The sequence below is a fragment of the Pongo pygmaeus genome, chromosome 17 (assembly GCF_028885625.2).
Source record: "Pongo pygmaeus isolate AG05252 chromosome 17, NHGRI_mPonPyg2-v2.0_pri, whole genome shotgun sequence".
Taxonomy (NCBI): Eukaryota; Metazoa; Chordata; class Mammalia; order Primates; family Hominidae; genus Pongo; species Pongo pygmaeus.
In genome coordinates this window covers 72,946,479-72,965,615 of record NC_072390.2, presented here as the reverse complement: position 1 = coordinate 72,965,615, position 19,137 = coordinate 72,946,479, and the positions used below count along the sequence as shown (strand labels likewise).

Genomic DNA, 19,137 nt, shown 5'->3' with positions numbered 1-19,137 from the left:
TTCAAAAAGACATTTAAAAAGATGTTTTTGCTTTGACCAACTGACCTCATGATTGTCTAACCTGAGATCATCACCTGAAAGGAGTAAACAGTCAAGGGGTCTGATTCGGTGCTTGGGACTGGAGATAAATCATTGGGATGTGGCTGTGGCTCTGAAGAGGTACCTAATCTATATGAGACAGGCACATAAACAAACAATCCTTCATTGCTGTCAGTGAAGTATTCAGTAGAAGTAACTATGCAGGAAGGTGCTATTGAGTCTGGGATGTGAAGAGGGATAGTTGGAGACACAGAGTGCCCAGCTTTGAACAGTGACCTCTGAGCTGACTCTTAAATAAAAATAATAAAACACACTAACAGCTGTGATTCTGGATGCCCAGGCTTCATTGGTCCTTGACCCCTGTCCAGGCCTGTCACTCCAGTGTGACAAGTACTCCAGTGCTATCCCAAATTCCTTCAGTTAATTCCTTCTCTGTTGAATTCATCAGATTCAACTGCTGTTGCGTGCAATCAAAACCCTATCAAAGATTTTGTATCAAAGAGAGGATGTGCTACAAGAAACTGGAATGGCTGGGAATGGGGAGGTACTGGTTCACGAGTACGACATTTCCAGTTTTGCAGGATGAAAGAGTTCCATGGCTAGACGGGGGTTATGGCTGCCCAACAGTGTGCATGCATGTAATAATGCCACCAAACCATACACTTTAATGTGGCTAAGAGAGTCAATTTTGTCATGTGTATTTTACCGCCTTTTTGAGATGGAGTCTTGCTCTGTCGCCAGGCTGGAGTGCAGTGGCGCAATCTTGGCTCACTGCAATCTCCGCCTCTCAGGTTCAAGTGATTCTCCTGCCTTAGCCTCCCGAGTAGCTGGGATTACAGGCACGTGCCACCACACCCAGCTAATTTTTGTATTTTTAGTAGAGACGGGGTTTCACCATGTTGGCCAGGATCGTCTCCACCTCCTGACCTCGTGATCCACCTGCCTCGGACTCCCAAAGTGCTGGGATTACAGGCGTCAGCCACCATGGCCGGCCTTACCACCATTTTTAAAAAATTGCTTTAAGAAATTGGAATGGCTGAGTGAAGGGAAGTGGGTACTCAGAGTCCACAATCCCAGTGTGGGGAATTTGCTCATTCTTGATACACCAGAGAGCAAAAGCAGAGTGGGTTAAACTGCCCCTGTCGTCTGTTAGACCCAAACTGTACGCCTCTTCATTCTAGGCTATTTTTAAATTGCCTCAAGGCAGATGTGGTGGGGATTAGCAGGGCTGTGGGACTTACTGTTAAGACCCAGGAATTCCCAGAACCAGAGACCTCACCTAGGTAAGATCACCAGCTGCCATTACCAGCCCATGGAATTGACTAGACACAAAGCTCAGAGCCTGAGTTTTCCTGGGAGCAGTTTTGCCAAAGACATTCTCAGTAAGGCTGGAACAAGCCTGTGGCTATTCAACCCCAAGACAACCAATCCTGAAGCCCCAGACTAATGCCAAGTAGCACCCAAGAAAAGGAGCTTTGCCAGTGCCTACCCCATCCAGGTGCAGCTACAGAGGACAATGACCAAGGGAGAGTCTCACCCTGGACGGACTTCAGCAGAGGCAAGCTGCCAGACCGGCTGACCAAAGCAAATGCTCCCAGCTGTTCCTGTTCAGCCAGCTACCCCCCTGTGAGTGTCTTATTTTCCCTTTCTCCAAATAGAAGTTTCATTGTAGTCATCCTGTTCTTTCTGGCCCATTGTAGGTTCAATGTTTTGAGAGACATAGCCTATTTAGTGATAAATCACCAGATAATTAAAAAAAAAAAAAAAAAACCTCCTTTCAGGTGTAATATTACCCAGAGATCCTTGCAATATTTAGATGCATATTCGGGTTGCCTCACTGGAGAAAGGAAGCATGTGCGTTTCACGAAGCCAGGGGCATTTCTGAAGATGGACGGATTATCCAAGGTGTGGAATGCAGGGTCGCCATACCTGACTTTACCCCCACCGCAAGAGGTAAGGAAAAAAAGGTAATTCAATCTCCTCCTTGCCATGGTGACTGGTTGCAGGATGAACAGACCTCAGCCTCTGTAGGCCCTGAGACACAGGGAAGATTTAAGGCAGAGGAGGCTATTCTCTTTCCTTTACAAGTACATAGTTTTAAAAAAAAAAAAAAAAAGAGGGTGTAGCTATGGCTGGGCACAGTGGCTCACACCTGTAGTCCCAGCACTTTGGGAGGCAGAGGCAGGTAGATCACTTGAGGTCAGGAGCTCAAGACCAGCCTGGCCAACATGGTGAGACCCCATCTCCATTAAAAATAAAAAAATTAGCTGGGTGTGGTGGTACATGCCTGTAGTCCCAGCTACTCGGGAGGCTGGGGCAGGAGAATCGCTTAAATCCAGGAGGCAGAGGTTGCAGTGAACCAAGATGGTGTCACTGCACTCTTGCTTGGGCGACAGAGCGAGACTGTCTTGAAAAAAAGTAAAAAAAATAAAAAAAGGCATAGCTCTGTCAGTGACAGCCAGCCTAGGACCAAGAAGCCCTGGAAAGAGCCAGGCTGCAGAAGGGAAAGCAGAAAAAACAATGAACCTGGTTCCTGAAGACATCCCTGAGCTGGCCCATTTCCTTACTGTCTAGGTGAACATTTCCTAATTGAGACATCATAGCTGAAAAACACAACTAGTTCCCATGACAACCATCAATTATCTTTCACAATTTATGGGCCACCATAAAACACTAATTGAGACGGACCAACTCAAGCCTCACAATTCTAAGACGCCATCAACTGTCAGCTGTCACTTTTTGGGGGTGAGGGGAGTGGAGGAGGATGGTGTGAGTACAAGAAACCTACCAACACTTTAAACACATATCAACTGCAACATGAATTCAGAATTATTAAAAGGCTGGGGGAAGGGGGACAAGGACAAGTCTCTGATTAAAAGTAACACGGTGTTTGTCAACTCCACCCTTCTGTTTGGGAAGAGATATACTCTAGGTCACACCCAACGGTGGCTGGATATTACAAGTCAGTTGAAGACTTAAATGTTAGACCTAAAACCATAAAAACCCTAGAAGAAAACCTAGGCATTACCATTCAGGACATAGGCATGGGCAAGGACTTCATGTCTAAAACACCAAAAGCAATGGCAACAAAAGCCAAAATTGACAAATGGGATCTAATTAAACTCAAGAGCTTCTGCACAGCAAAAGAAACTACCATCAGAGTGAACAGGCAACCTACAAAATGGGAGAAAATTTTCGCAACCTACTCATCTGACAAAGGGCTAATATCCAGAATCTACAATGAACTCCAACAAATTTACAAGAAAAAAACAAACAACCCCATCAAAAAGTGGGCAAAGGACATGAACAGACACTTCTCAAAAGAAGACATTGATGCAGCCAAAAAACACATGAAAAAATGCTCACCATCACTGGCTATCAGAGAAATGCAAATCAAAACCACAATGAGATACCATCTCACACCAGTTAGAATGGCAATCATTAAAAAGTCAGGAAACAACAGGTGCTGGAGAGGATGTGGAGAAATAGGAACACTTTTACACTGTTGGTGGGACTGTAAACTAGTTCAACCATTGTGGAAGTCAGTGTGGCGATTCCTCAGGGATCTAGAACTAGAAATTCCATTCGACCCAGCCATCCCATTACTGGGTATATACCCAAAGGACTATAAATCATGCTGCTATAAAGACACATGCACACGTATGTTTATTGCGGCATTATTCACAATAGCAAAGACTTGGAACCAACCCAAATGTCCAACAATGATAGACTGGATTAAGAAAATGTGGCACATATACACCATGGAATACTATGCAGCCATAAAAAATGATGAGTTCACGTCCTTTGTAGGGACATGGATGAAATTGGAAATCATCATTCTCAGTAAACTATCGCAAGAACAAAAAACCAAACACCGCATATTCTCACTCATAGGTGGGAATTGAACAATGAGAACACATGGACACAGGAAGGGGAACATCACACTCTGGGGACTGTTGTGGGGTGGGGGGAGGGGGGAGGGATAGCATTGGGAGATATACCTAATGCTAGATGACGAGTTGGTGGGTGCAGCGTACCAGCATGGCACATGTATACATATGTAACTTACCTGCACATTGTGCACATGTACCATAAAACCTAAAGTATAATAATAATAATAATAATAATAAAAGAAAAAAAAAATGTAAAAAAAAAAAAAAAAAAAAAAAAAAAAGAAAGAAACAATGAAGAGCTGACGGCTCACAAGTGAGTACAGCTATGCATAGCTATCACTTTGAAATCTAAAACTCTTCAACATCTTATAGGGTAATGAAAAGGTCTCTAACTCAAACCCTAAGGAAACAAAAATAAGGAGAAATGGCTTTGAGTCTGATCACAAGAGACAATTTCCATAGCACACACAAAAAATTTCAGAGAACCCAAAACACAACTAGCAATGTACATTACTTTCACGCAACTGGAGTGCACAGAAGGATGGAAATTCAAACTTCAAGTGTCCACAGTGGAGAGAAATGAAACACCTATTTTGCAAACTGCAAGTGAGGAAAAAAAAATACAATTTACCAGTCATTTTTTCCTTAAAATAATCCTTGCTGTATCTCTCCAACTCCCAACGTAGTGGTGAGCTCCCAACATGAAAATGACCTTGTAATTCCTTGGATACAAAACACAAGGCAGACCCTAAATAAGTGTTCCACTGAACAAACACTGTATCAGTATTTGTGCTGAACAAGTACTATAACTTTCACTTGAAGCTTGAAGTACATGCCTTTCAGGGATTTTTAAACTCACTTTTAAACTTACTTTTATATTAAGAAAAAAAAAGTTTATTGTAGAAATATAGAAAATACATGTAAGCAAAACACAAGACAATAAAAAATTACCTATAATCCCCTTTGCTCAAAGATAACCTCCACTAACATGCTGGAATATATCCCTAGTCAGTTTTTCTTTTTTCTTGTTTTATAGAGACAGAGTCTCACTATGTTGCCCAGGCTGGTCTTGAACTCCTGGGTTCAAGTGATCCTCCCACCTCTATCTCCCAAAGTGGTTCAGATTACAGGCGTGAGCCACTGTGCCCAGCCCCTAGTCATTTTCTCTACATATAAACACTTTTACCCACAATAGGATTCTACTGGATCCAATGTCTTATAACCTACTTTTTCTATTTAATATTATACTGGGGACATCTTCATGGTATTAAATATTCTTCAACACTGCCCCACCCCACCCATCACTCCCACAGCTGCAGTATACTCTTCTATACCTCACTTCTCAAAAAGAGGAAAAGCTCTTACTCCTGGCTTAAAGTGTTCTCTTTAATAATAATACCAATAATATTCACTGAAAATTAAGGTATCAATTCCAAAGGCACAGCACATACCAATTTCTCAAGAATCAGCATAAGCATACTCTAGAATTCAAAGTCAACATGGGAAGTTCAGCTCCTTGTAGATGTAGTTCAATCCAAGAGCCAAGTTCATTTATCTTCTAGTGTTAACAAGTGAGGAGGAAATACAGTATGAAGCTTAAAAACCAAGTTACTGACAATAATTACGGCTGCATCCAATTGTCACACACAATGCATGAAGCACAAAAGGAATGAGAGCAAGAAGGATAATACGAAGTGAACTGATTCAGTCTTGCTTTTTCTTTTTCTTTTGAAATGAGGTCTCATTCTGTTGCCCAGACTGGAGTGCGGTGATCATTACTCACCGCAGCCCTGAACTCCGGTGCTCAAATGATCTTTCCACCTGGGCCTCTCAAGTAGCTGGGACCACAGGCATGGGGTCTCACCATGTTGTACAGGCTTTGCTTTTTCTTTTAACCTTGCACTCCTTCCTCTACCCAAAACAAACTGGGCAAGATGAAGTCAGCATGATGAGGACACCCAAAGACAACTCACTTAATAACTGAGAAGGAAAAATAGAGACTAGCAAAGAAAGCAGAAGACTCTCCACAAAGTCCCATTCTTCAGGTTCTCAGGGTAGTTAGGAGATTCATAAGTAAGTCTGTGGAGCCTGTCACACTGTGGGACACAAACACATTTTTTCCCCATTACTAAATAGTACTGAGTGCTTACTAAGCAAAGTAATTCTCTAAATAGTTTAGGGTTACTTGCATTTTCTGAAAAACCAAAGTAACTTCCAGCATTAAGAAAAAAAGAACTTACACATGTAAATAAAACCCATTCAACACGAACATCTTCAATTAAACAAGAAAAATTAATAGAAAGGGTCTTCATCTCCTACATTACCTCTGACCCAAAGTCTGCCCTCACCGGCCTCCTCACATTAGTGACATCCAACACTCACTTGCCAAAACATAAAACTAAAACTTAACATCACATAGGTCAGGTAAAAAAAAAAAAAAGATTGGCTTTGCATTTTCCAACATTCATTCATAACAGATGTTCAACGGGGGCAACTCAGTGCAACCTCCGGTCAGCTAGGGAAGTGTTGGCCATGGTTCCCAAGTGCACTTCTCACTATTACAACAATCTCAGCATTTACACACAATGGGAATTCCAGCTTTACAACACGCTTTTAAATACACATTATAAGACATGATCCAAAATTGCACCCAAGGAGACCAAGAGCTAAGCCTTGAGTCAGGTTGGAAACTGGAAATTAATTAGAATGTAAAAATTGTTGGCTGGGCATGGTGGCTCACGCCTGTAATCCCAGCACTTTGGGAGGCTGAGGCGGGAAGATCACAAGGTCAGGAGTTCGAGACCATCCTGCCTAACATGGTGAAACCCCGTCTCTACTAAAAATACAAAAAAATTAGCCAGGCACGGTGGTGGGCACCTATAGTCCCAGCTACTTGGGAGGCTGAGGCAGGTGAATGGCGTGAACCCGGGAGGCAGAGCTTGCAGTGAGCTGAGATCACACCACTGCACTCCAGCCTGGGTGACAGAGTGAGACTCCATCTGGAAAGAAAAAAAAAATTGTTAACACAGGCAAGACCAGGGGGTGGAGATACAAATCAGGCCCTTGTCACTGCACCTCTGGGTCCCCTCAAAACAGGGAACACAGTCTCTGCCTGGTAGACAGGAGGTGGAAACACGCCGGAGCCACTCAAGCAATCCATCTACATGTCACTTCAGTGTGCCTGGGAAACCATTGGTCCACTGCAGCCCAAACAAAGTGACAGGTGATGGGACATCACCCAAACCAGCAAGAGGACAGTTCCCTCGGTTTGTTCATTCTCTTCATGGGACCACCATCCTTACAAGCCCTTCCAAGTTCCACCTTCACAGGACAGATTTCACATCACAGCTTTTTTTTGAGACAGAGTCTCACTCTGTCACCCAGGCTGGAGTGCAGAGGTGCAATCTCGGCTCACCACAACCTCCATCTCCCAGGTTCAAGTGATTCTCCTGCTTCAGGCTCCCAAGTAGCTGGGATTACAGGGGCATGCCATGACGCCCAGCTAATTTTTGTATTTTTAGTAGAAACAGGGTTTTGCCATGTTGGTCAGGCTGGTCTTGAACTCCTGGCCTGAAGTGATCTGCCTGCCTTGGCCTCCCAAAGTGCTAGGATTATAGGCATGAGACACCATGGGCAGCCACATCACAGCTTTTTAAACTTAAAAAAAAAAAAAGAAAAACTCACTTTTGAATGGCCCTTTTCTTTCAGTGAATAGGAGGTATAAAAAGAATACAAAATCTCTTGGTAGATGTCTGCCTGCCAAGAAGTCACCAAACACTGAATTTGATGACAGCAAGGGAATCTGAGAGCCTTGCCATTTAACTTGGTGCATTTTGAATCAATGCAGGACTTAAGTCAGGGACAAAAAGTTGACTGGAGTGTCAAATTTTAGCTAGTTATCCCAGATACACTTATATAATAAGGCTTTTCTCACCTAAAGGCATTACAATAATCAGCACTCGGGTTCAAAACAAAATATTACAACCACAGTGAGATTCTATTATTCATGAAACAAGAGGCCCAGATCTTCACACTGCCAACCACCAAACGCCCTGCTAAAACTTCAGCCACAGTCTTGCATCAGGGATCAAGAATGTCTCTACTAATCAAACACCAGTAGTTGTGATAATTATCAGCTCCTTCTCAGAGTCAGTAACAGAAAGTTACAGAAGGGTCTACACAGCAGAACTAGGACTATTTAGAAAGTCTCTACTAAATCTAAATCTAGTTTCTAGTTTTCTCAATCTAGTTTTTTTTTTTATTCTCAACTCTAAATTATGCTCTCATTTCCATATTCCAGCAACAAGCAACACCCAAGCCAACAGTAACATTAAACAGTGAACAGCACAAACATTGCCACCTATAGTCTGAAAATGAAATACATTTGAAATACATTTGTGACCTGGAAGAGAAACAATGTAAAAACAGAAAGTAACATTTTGTCACACTTCTCCTACCCTTCTTTAATCCTCCTGCCCTAATACTTATTACCATTATATTATTTATATATTATTCTAATCCTCCTTAGCATGGACTACCAAAAGATCAACATATAGTTTGCTTTATTGCTAGTTAACAAATATTTCAGTAAGACAGACCCACTTATTCAAATACCTGCAACATCAAAAAGCTTGAACACTCTTAAGTTAGGATCTCTTTTTTTCACGGCTGCTACTCATCTAAGACTGGAAATTCAAGGGCAACAATAAAATCTGTTTAATACAGATCTTGTAACTCAAAATAAAAAATTTAATTGGCTCTTAATCTATCACACATTGCCATGTTTTCATGATGCCATTTTAAACACTGCACAAGCAAACAGGTTATTAAATTAGCAATGGGCATAGTTGCTTCCTTTTGAAATGAATGCAAAAGTAATTTAGCAGAAACTCCAATGTACTGCTGCAATAATGTCACACTCAATCGTTCTTAATATTTTTAAACAGTTTTATTCAGATGTAATTCATACACAACACAATTCATCCATTTGAAGGGTAATGACTTAATATGTTGGGAGTTCTTCTTTGGGGTGATCTTTATTTGTTTGCCTTTGTTTTCTGAGACAGTGTCTTGCTCTGTCACCCAGGCTGGAGTGCAGTGGCATGATCATGGCTCACTGCAGCCTCAACCTCCTAGGCTCAAGCCATCCTCCCACCTCAGCCTCCCCAGCAGCCGGGACCACAGGTGCGTGCCACCACACGCAGCTAAGTTTTTGTATTTTTTGTAGAGGTGGGGTTTCACCACGTTGCCCAGGCTGGTCTCAAACTCCTGGGCTCAAGCAATCTGTCCACCTCGGCCCCCCAAGATTATTCATTTTTCTTGGGGTACTCCAGAATCCCAAAACAAACTTTCCCAAGTAAGCTTCCTGGTGATGTGGGCACACACTGCATTGAAGAAACGCCTGAGTACCATGCAATGGTTTTCATTTGAATTGCATTCTGTAATGGTAAAGAAACTACAGTCATCTGAGGATCACCATTTGTCACTGTCCTCACCCTTTGAGCAAAACTATTACTATTCTTTTTTTATTTTTTATTTTTAGTTTTGCTCTTGTTGCCCAGGCTGGACTGCAATGGCCCAAACTTGTCTCACTGCAACCTCTGCCTCCCAGGTTCAAGCAATTCTCCTGCCTCAGCCTCCCAAGTAACTGGGATTACAGTTGCCTGCCACCAAGCCCAGCTAATTTTTGTATTTTTAGTAAAGACAGAGTTTCACCATGTTGGCCAGGCTGGTCTCAAACTCCTGACCTCAGGTGATCCTCCAGCCTCAGCCTCCCAAAGTGCTGGGATTACAGGCATGAGCCACTGCCCCAGCCTGTTATTATTGTGACAGTGTCTCACTCTGTCATCCAGTCTGGAGTGCAGTGGTGCGATCTCGGCTCACTGCAATCTCTGCCTCCAGGGTTCAAGCTATTCTGCCTCAGCCTCCAGAGTAGCTGGGATTACAGGTGTCCACCACCACACTCAGCTAATTTTTTTTTCTTTTTTTAATTAATTAATTAATTATTTTTTTTTTTTTTTTTTTTTTTTGTAGAGACAGGGTTTCACCATGTTGGCCAGGCTGGTCTCAAACTCCTGACCTCAAGTAATCCACCAGTCTTGGCCTCCAACGTGCTGGGATTACAGATGTGAGACACTATGTCTGGCCTGAGCAAAATTATTTTTATTCCTTAAATTAAGGAAACTGATGTTCAATAATGAAATAAACAATCATAACATTCTGATTTAATAAAACTAAATATAATGAAAATTAAAATGTCAATGTCTACAAATTCCACAGACACTACATCCTTGCAGAAAATAAATTCTTTTCATTAGTCTTTTTTTTTTTTTTTTTTTTTTTTTTGGAGACAGGGTCTCACTCTGTCGCCCAGGCTAGAGTGCAGTGGCATGATCTTGGCTCACTGCAACCTCTGCCTCCGGGTTTAAGTGATCCTTCCACCTCAGCCTCCCAAGTAGCTGGGACTACAGGCACGTGCCGCCATGTTTGGCTAACTTTTCTATTTTTTGTAGAGACGGGGTTTCACCATGTTGCCCAGCCTGGCCTCAAACTCCTGAACTCAAGTGATTCACCTGCCTCAGCCTCCCAAAATGCTAGGATTACAGGAGTGATCACTGCACCCGGTCCCTATAATCAAATTTTAAAACAACACGTTATATTCATGAATTCTAAAAACTGATTTTAAATGTCACCATGAAAACTAGCTCCTTTTAACATTTGTTTCTCAAACATTACCTATATGTCCTGGGTATGCAGTCTACCATCCAGCATCTAGGCCTGACACAGGCACCTGGACTTGGCATGACTGGGCAAGCCTTCCCTCTCTTCAGAAAACGGCCTGTCAGCATTCACCTTGAGATCCAAGCAAAATCTAAACCACAATTTTTGAAAGCAATCTTGTCCTCACCATTTTGCACAGCTGCAAAGATGGCACATAGGGTTTCCCAAGTAATCTCTTGAAAATACACACAAGCCACTTTTTTAAAACTAACAACTATTCTTAATCACTTACAGATGGCTATCCAGTTGGTTATCATCTAGGCCCCCAGTTCCTTCTTTGCTAATACCTATTTAAGAGCACTTCTCTTTTCCTAGCACTTTTCTCAAACACAGAAAAGCAGAAATCTGACTACTCGTTGACTTAAAAGTACTGAATGATTGGGGATATTGAAATTGATGGCATGGAGTTTTCCCAGGTTTCTAGTCACTGTAATTCATCAATTCTAAAACATCCTTGTTCTCATATTTCAACTTCTCTGAAATAAGGATGCTTCATAAGATGGACAGTATGTCATAACTTGACAGCAATTTTTTCTTCCTCGTACATGAAATAATGGCAAATCTTAAAAGTGACAGCATCTTAAAGTGAAAGAAATATGGTATCCACGCCAAAGGTTAACCTTAAAGGTTTGTTATGAAGTGGATAATTACATGTAAACGAGTAGAAAGACCCCTAAGACAACAAAGTAGTGGTGACTGCAACCATAGCACAACTAGCTGCCACATCTCAAAAGACATAATGCCAGCCACTGACTGTAACTAGATTAGAATGTGGCCCCAATTAAGCCAGATTTTTACCATTTTCATGAAATTTCCAAGCTTTAAAACACTCTAGAGACCACATTAAGCAGGGTTCCTGGTCAAATCTGGCCCAGCAGCCATCAGTTTGCAACCAGTGGTGTTTATTTCTCTTACACTATCTTAAATAATCTAGATATTAAGACCTTTCAAGGCATTTGTCAGAAAGGGAAGATTATTCAGCATGTTAAAAACTAGGCCTTTCTATTCAAAATACCTGGCTCCATAACTTAACTTGTTTTGTGTCCTTATGCAGGTCACGTAACCTCTTTGAGCTTTCATTCCTCATCTGTAAATCACAGCCTACCTCACACAGTTCTCATGAGAATTAAATGACATAGTATGTGCACAAGGCTGAGCACTTTGCTCTCATGGCGCATCTTAAAAGTGACAGCATCTTAAAGTGAAAAACATACAGGATCCATGCCAAAAGTTAACCTTAATGGTTGATTAAGAAGTAGATAATTATATGCAAATGAGTAGAAAGACCCCCAAGCCAGCAGGGAGCTGTGGTGACCGGCACCTATAAGCAGATCTGCCACATCTCAAAGGACATAATGCAAGCCACTGATTGTGGACTAGGCTAGAATGTGGCCCCAATTAAGCCGGATTTTTACCATTGGTATAGAAGAGGCATTCAAAAGTAGCCAACTATCCATGTTTGTACAGGATAAGGAGAGAAGGTGCCATTTATCCTATGTCAGCCTGGCCCTCATTTCTATGCCATTTGCTTCATTTTAACTACTAACAAAATTACTTAATGTCATATCTAATGTGATAAAAAGCTGCCATTCAATCCCAGTATTTTGTTCAGTAGAAAAATCTTTTCAATAAATGATACCTTTCTAAAATGGAATAAAAGACTTCAGAAAGTTAGCGGTAACATTCATAAGTAAACTATGCCAAAATGCACTACAGATTGCCAAAAATAAATAAATAAATAAATAAAATCCACAAGGACTCAAGCCAGATGCAGAAACTAGTCCAAAGTGTTCTGATTCCAAACCAAATCTGATCTTGGGCCATGAATCAGTTTTGTTAAATGCTAATCCCTCTAACACCAAAAGTCCTTCATCTGATGGTTTTGAATCTGGCTACCTAAAGTGACATGATTTAAATCAGGGTAAATACGAATTATAACTCACCAGAGAAACCTCCGCCTGAAACACACAGCAAAAATTAAATAGCACATACATTCACACAAGCAAAGCCCACATCTCAACCCCTTACCTTCTACAAAGTGGACAGACCTCTGCTGATGATGCAAGGAACAGCACCTAAGCCCTCTGCTTTGGCATCCCCGTTTTCTGGGTTCATGCAAAGCTTCATCATCAGCAGTGCAGAGAGCTCAACAGTCTTTATGAGATGGGACATAACTAAGTGCACTCCAAACATACCATGCTTTTCATCAATCTCAAATCAAAATACAAATCTACTTTTAAGAAATGTGGTAGGTATGTGTGTCTACTTTGCTAAAAGGTTTATGAGGTCACTCTTCTAAATAGCGGTCAAAATATCTTCATATGTGATATTCTGCAGCACACCAAGTCTGCAAACTGAAGTGTACCCATATTTAATACGCCTTGGAAGAACAACCCTGCCGTTTGCTTCAGCGGGCATTCTACTTTCAGAGCCTGCTAAAATCTTCCATTGGTTTTTCTTACACATACTAATTCAGGGAGACAAAACAAGCTGTGCAAATTCAACAATTTGTCGTTAATATTCTACGAGGCATTCCCTGATTCTCTGAAGGGCAACCTGACAGCATGAAACTGCCCATGAAAAACAAATACCAATGAAATGTGAAGTCATCAAAACTGCCCTGGCTTATTTTTTCACTGGTAGGAGAAAGTTGAAAAAGCAAGACGGATGAGACTCATCTTGTGAAATACAATGTGTGTGGAACTAAATACTACCAGCGACATGGCAATAAATAGATAATAAAAGGTGTCTTCATCACCTCTTGCTATTTCCTATACAGCCCCAAATTCCCTTCTAGCAACATGCAGGAGTGAATCCAGTCACATGCCAACACACACTCGGACTCTGTTTACATTCCAAGCTTCACTTTCACACTAGACACCAGTTATGATGATTAGTAGTGACTCCTGTGGACAAAAGTGGCAAGATGTGCTCTAGGTAGATTCTGACACTCACTGCCAATGTAAATAAAGCACAAACAACAGTGACATTAACGTGTTTCATTTATCCAGTTGCACTTCCCAAAACACTCTTAAAATCGTTTTTTCGGGGGAGCTTTTACAAACAATCATGTTATTAAAACATTTTTTAAAAGAACCTAGAATGAAATGCAGCTGTCCTCACCCCCCACCCCCCACAATACGTCAACCAAAGCAGCCCCTTTGTTTAGGAATGTCCGTGTCTCTGCAACTCAGGGCCTGCCCTCTACTGCCACTAATTAAATGGAGAAGTAGAGGATGCAAGGGAAAGCTCCTCAAAGAGAGAAGCTAGGAGGGAGAGGAGAATCCCCCTGGGTCAATGAAACAATGCTACTTTCACCTATCCCCAGGTAGTTACACAAAACGGGAAATTATTTTACAAAAGCACAGCGGGGCAAAATAAACACACAAATCACATATTATTTGCACTGTGATCATTCTTTGATCAAATAAATACATCAAGCTTTGCCTAGCACCGCTAAGAAAAAAATTCATACCCCAAACACCCTTCCCACCCCAAAATACCTTTCATTCCACACTTACGTAGCACACAGGCACACACACACCATGCCAGGGTAAGAGAGCTGCAGAAAGCGGAGCCATAACGCGAGCCTGTCTCAGATAATAGCCTTTCTTCCAACCCCACCCCCATCACGAGAGAAAGAGGGAACCTCTGAAAAGAAAGGAGGGAGGGGAAGAAAGAGAAATCGAGAACGCCTGAATTTCCAGGCATCAACTTTTCATGAAATGCACAACCAGGATAGGAAATACCTCCCTGCTGAGTAATGCTTCTTGGGTTGTAAATTCACCTCTCGAAAGGGGAGCCAGACCTGAGCGCGCACCCGGCCAGATGGCAAACCACTTCTACCTGCTCCATCCAGCCTGCCTGTCACGCCGCGCCCGCGACAAGCGTCCCACCCCCCTTTTTGGCAGAGCAACATACCAATAAGAGCCGAGCGTGGCTGGTCGAGAGAGGACTAGGCAGTGATTTAGCAGGATTGTTTCAAATGGGGGGAGTGGGAGACACAGAAGAGAGAGAGAAGGTAAAAACAAAGCCCTTTCCAGTGAAACCGACCGCCTGGGAGGCGTGGCTTATTCTTTCGCTTTATTAATAAAAGAGATCAATTAAGCTTTCCTCTCCCCACCCACCCCGGAGGTGCCGGGCTTTGAATCCTCGGGAGGAAAAAATGGCAGGGCTGCAAGCTTCCTCCCCAAGTTTCCAGGAGCACCTGCCACCAGCCTTGAACACCTCCCCCACCGAGGCTCGGAAATCCACAATCCTGGCCGTAGACTTTGCAAAACGAGGGGAGGGACACGCGCAGCGTGTCCCCCATTCCCGCCGGGATAAGCACGCACAGGCTTCTGAGCGCCTGCTGATCCACACAATCATGAGAGAGAAAGTTCCAGGGGGAAACGATCCGGCTTCTCCGCAGTCCCGGGTCTCCAGCCGCGCGACCCAGACGTGACATGCATCATGGACTCCCGGGCTGCAGGGGCGAGAGGCGGAAAGTTGCCCAACAGCCCCGGGAGACGCTGCTTGGAGAGGAAGAGGGAAGACAGGCACGCGTGCCCCCTCCCTCTCCTCCCAAAAGCGAGGAGCTGCGGAGTGAACCCCCAGCTCCAAGGGCGTCGCGCCGCTTTATTTACAAACAATGAGCTCGGCTTGAGGAGGGTGGGGGGTGCGGAAGGACCCAAGCTCCCCTCGATCCCGCTCCGGGGCGCTCCCGCTTTGGGGCTCCCCTGCAGACGCTGGGCACGAGCACCCCAGGGACGGCCCCTTTCCCCTCCCCCTGCCGGCGCGGGACAGGAACTCCCCGGGGAGTCCCGGGCAGGAAGGGGGTGCCACTCACCTCGTCTTCGGAAAGTCCATAGACCGGCTCCCCGAGCCCGGTCGCCATGGAGCCGGCGCCCCGCGCGGGGTCCGAGGCGCTCCCAGCGGCTGTGCTGCGGCGCGGACGGCCGGTTCTCCCCTCTGCCTCCAGGTCCTCCCGGTCCCGCACCCTACCCTGCGCACGCCCTGCCGGGGAAGCGGCCGGGCGCCGGCAGGTGAGGTTGCCCGAGAGCGCGCCCCGGCCGCTGCCGGCGCCGCTTCCTCCCGGAAGGCTGCGGGACCAGCGGGCCGGCGGCTCCCGAGAGCGCGCCGAGCACCGGGCGGCAGCCCCGGCGCCTCTCCCTGCGCGCGGCGGCGGCGCAGACCCGGCCGGGCTTTCCCTCCCCGCGACCCGCGCCTCCCTCCCACCCCGCCGCTCGCCGCCCCTCTCCGCCCCTCTCCGAGCCTCCTCTGCACTACCGGGGACCCAGCTCGCCAGCCTCCTCGCTAGCGCCGTCCGGGCCCCCGCTCTCTCCGCCCCCTCCTCCGCCTCCTCCCACCGGCGCCGCGAGGGGACCGTCCCCGCTCGCCGGGGCGGGCGCACGCGCCCCCCAAGCCAATCACAGGCCGGGCTGGGGAGCGGGCCGCGGGCTGTGGGGGTGGTGGAGTTCAGCCCCACGCCTACCCCGGCCCGCGGCCTCCAGCGCGGCGCGGCAGGGGTCACCCGGCCGCGGGGTGGGCCCGCAGGGGCGTGTACTGGCGCGCTTGGCTGGCGCCGCCGACCCTCCCTCCTCTCCCGGGTTCCCTCCGCTTTAGGGAGGGGGCGGGCTGGACGTTTGGGGGCGATAGAGGATTTTGCGAACAATAACAAAAACGCCCTGAGCGTTTCTTCCTCCCGGTGGTCTTTTTACCAAGAGCCCTGAGCTCGTTGTTAACTGTGAAAAGGGGAAAAGATGGATGTTTCTAGACCCCTTTAAATTCTTTGCGGCCCCGGCGAGCAGGACTTGGCTACATTGTCAGCTCCCGGGAGCGAGCCGCCCGGCCCGGCTGCCAGCCGAGGAGAGGCTGCCCCAGTGTGGCCGCAAGTCGCCATTGCCTGTGTCAACCTTGCAGGGAACAAAACCAACATAGCGCCCGCCCCGAGTACACACCCACCCATGCGAAAACAGACAGCATGGTTCTTTGAATAAAAGGCAGTTCATTTGTGAGCCGCAACGTGAAATATCAAACTCAAGCTTAAGGTTATTCTTTGCATATGCAAATGATCGAGACGTCTTATTAGCCACCGTAGGATTCTTCCCACCTCCCAGCTACTGTTTCTCTAGCAAGCAGTTCATTTAATCCTTCCGATTTATAGGACTGCAAGAGACTACTTTAAATAAGTGAAAGAAATTCGTCAGTAGACTTTTTCGGAAGCCTTTCCTTAAATTTAGATGTTAAGTGCAGTTGTGAGTTCAAAAAGAAAACAGACGCAGAACATTCCATTTGCCTTTGAAAAGGAAACGTCAAAGTGCCTACTTGGGTATTACCAGGATGCATTTAGGATTTTCATTCAAGGAAGTTAAGAGAGAACTCGCGTGACCTGAAAGAATCATATTCCTCGTTGCCAGCTACATAACTAAATATCTGCTGTTCGGTCTGCTAGTTCGTTTTCAAAAGAGCCCACTCATGCTACCTTAAGCTCTCCTTTGCCTCCCCGCAGCATGACTGGCTTAAAACTTGTGCCGTAGAATGGGTTTCCTTTGACGACTTAGCCCCATGGAGTCAACATCCTACTCAGAAGCCTTCTCTAGAAGTCTTGAGCCATCAGGTCCACAGTACTTACAGGCCACAAAACCCCCAATGAGAACTATTTATGGAGGACTATTTAAAAGTCAGATTTCTGTCCACTCTTTCAATACTGAGGTTTTTCAACCCTTTCAAACCTCGAGTCTTTAGGCCGGGCACGGTGGCTCACACCTGTAATCCCAGCACTTTGGGAGGCTGAGGCGGGCGGATCATAAGATCGGGAGTTCAAGACCAGCCTGGGCAGTATGGTGAAACTCCATCTCTACTAAAAATACAAAAATTACCCGGGCGTGGTGGCGGGCGCCTGTAATCCCAGCTACTCGAGGAGGCTGAGGCATAAGAATCCCTTGAACCTGGGAGGCGGAGGTTGCAGTGAGCCGAGACTGTGCCACTGCACTCCAGCCTGGACCACAGAGCGAGACTCCGTCCCCCCCCCCAAAAAAAAAACCCTAAAGTCTTTTGATAAACAAAAGGTACACGTGCACACTCTCTCTCTCTCACACACACACACACACACGCATTCTCAGATGCCCTTCCCCTAGCCTGTGACACTCATGGATAGGAGTCAGTGCTTCTCTACCTACCCTCACTAGCCAAGCCTTTGTAAAATTTGTACAGTTTATATTATAAAGGAATTGAATAATAATGCTAGCATTTTGGGAGGCAGAGGCAGGAGGATCATTTGAGGCCAGGAGTTCGAGACCAGCCTGGGCAATATAGCAAGACCCCTGTCTCTACAAAAAAAAAAAAAAAAATTAAAAAATTAGCCAGGTGTGGTGGCACGGGCCCATAGTCCTAGCTACTCAGGAGGCTGAGGCTAGAGGTTCACTTGAGCCCAGAAGTTCAAGGTTACAATGAGCTATGATCGTGCCACTGCACTCCAGCCTGGATGACAGAGCAAGACCCTGTGTCTCTAAATAAATAAATACATAAATAAATAATTCTTAAAATATGCTGATAGAAAATTATAATTTCTAATTACACAGGACATGCCTTCCACATCCTGGAGGTACACAATTCCAGACTTCGCCTTTGGGTAAAGCTATGTTATCTGGAAACTGTAAAGGGGTGTGGCAATTTCTCTTCCTGTCCTTTATCATCTACTCCCACACACCCACCGCAACAGCCTATAGCCCTGCACTCGGGGTCATGTCCTTGTCTTTCCCTGAGGGATAGTTATTAGGAACTATAATATGCAACTTGCCATATGTCACTTATTGTGGGGTGTTTATAAAATCGTGATCCATGACATCAACATCCTCTGTGAGAAGACTAATCTACTAGACATTTATTTCAGATCTATGAAGAAAAGCTCTTTTGCTTTCAAGAAACTGGTAAGCTTTTGCATGGCAGATGACCAAAATTATTAAAACTGACTGTGTTTTTCTATCTGCTTTGGCCACCAGGAATCTCAGAACCAGTTTCATGGTCTTAAGCCATAAAAGAACCCATTAAAAAAAAAAAAAAATCCCTTTTGTAACTATATACCAACTTTCCCCCAGTGCTCTGGTTCTCTACTCTGCATGTACATTGCAATCACCTGGGGAGCTTTCAAATAGACTAAGTGCCCAGTAACCAGCATCAGAGACTACGATTTAATGGATTCTGACATCAGTAGTTGCAACAGCCTCCCAGGTGATGCTAATGTGCATTTAAGGCTGAGAACATCAGCTTAGTTTCCAAATTTTGCTATACATAGAAACATTTGGGAACTTTTACTACTACTCCTCTCTGCCTCCCACTCCCAGGCATTATGATTTAATTAGTACAGGGTGCCACGTGGGCATCAGGAGCTTTAAAAGTTCCCCAGGTGATCCTAATGCACCACTGCCAAGTTTAGAGACATCTG

General features: G+C 44.9%; 1 protein-coding gene across 12 annotated transcripts in view; it reads right to left on the bottom strand.

Annotated features, from left to right (window-relative positions):
* The window catches only part of NEDD4L (NEDD4 like E3 ubiquitin protein ligase), a 364,635-nt gene extending 348,601 nt beyond the window's left edge, over nt 1-16,034 (bottom strand). For 2 of the 12 annotated variants that reach the window (XM_054460560.2, XM_054460562.2), the window contains exon 1: nt 15,541-16,034. In XM_054460560.2, coding sequence (XP_054316535.1) covers nt 15,541-15,588 — 48 coding nt within the window. In that variant the 5' untranslated portion in view covers nt 15,589-16,034. Of the gene's footprint in view, nt 1-14,233; nt 14,551-15,540 lie in introns of those variants that run through there. The other 10 variants (XM_063653749.1, XM_063653754.1, XM_063653751.1 and 7 more) reach the window with 6 other exon arrangements.
* Nucleotides 16,035-19,137: the final 3,103 nt, after the last annotated feature.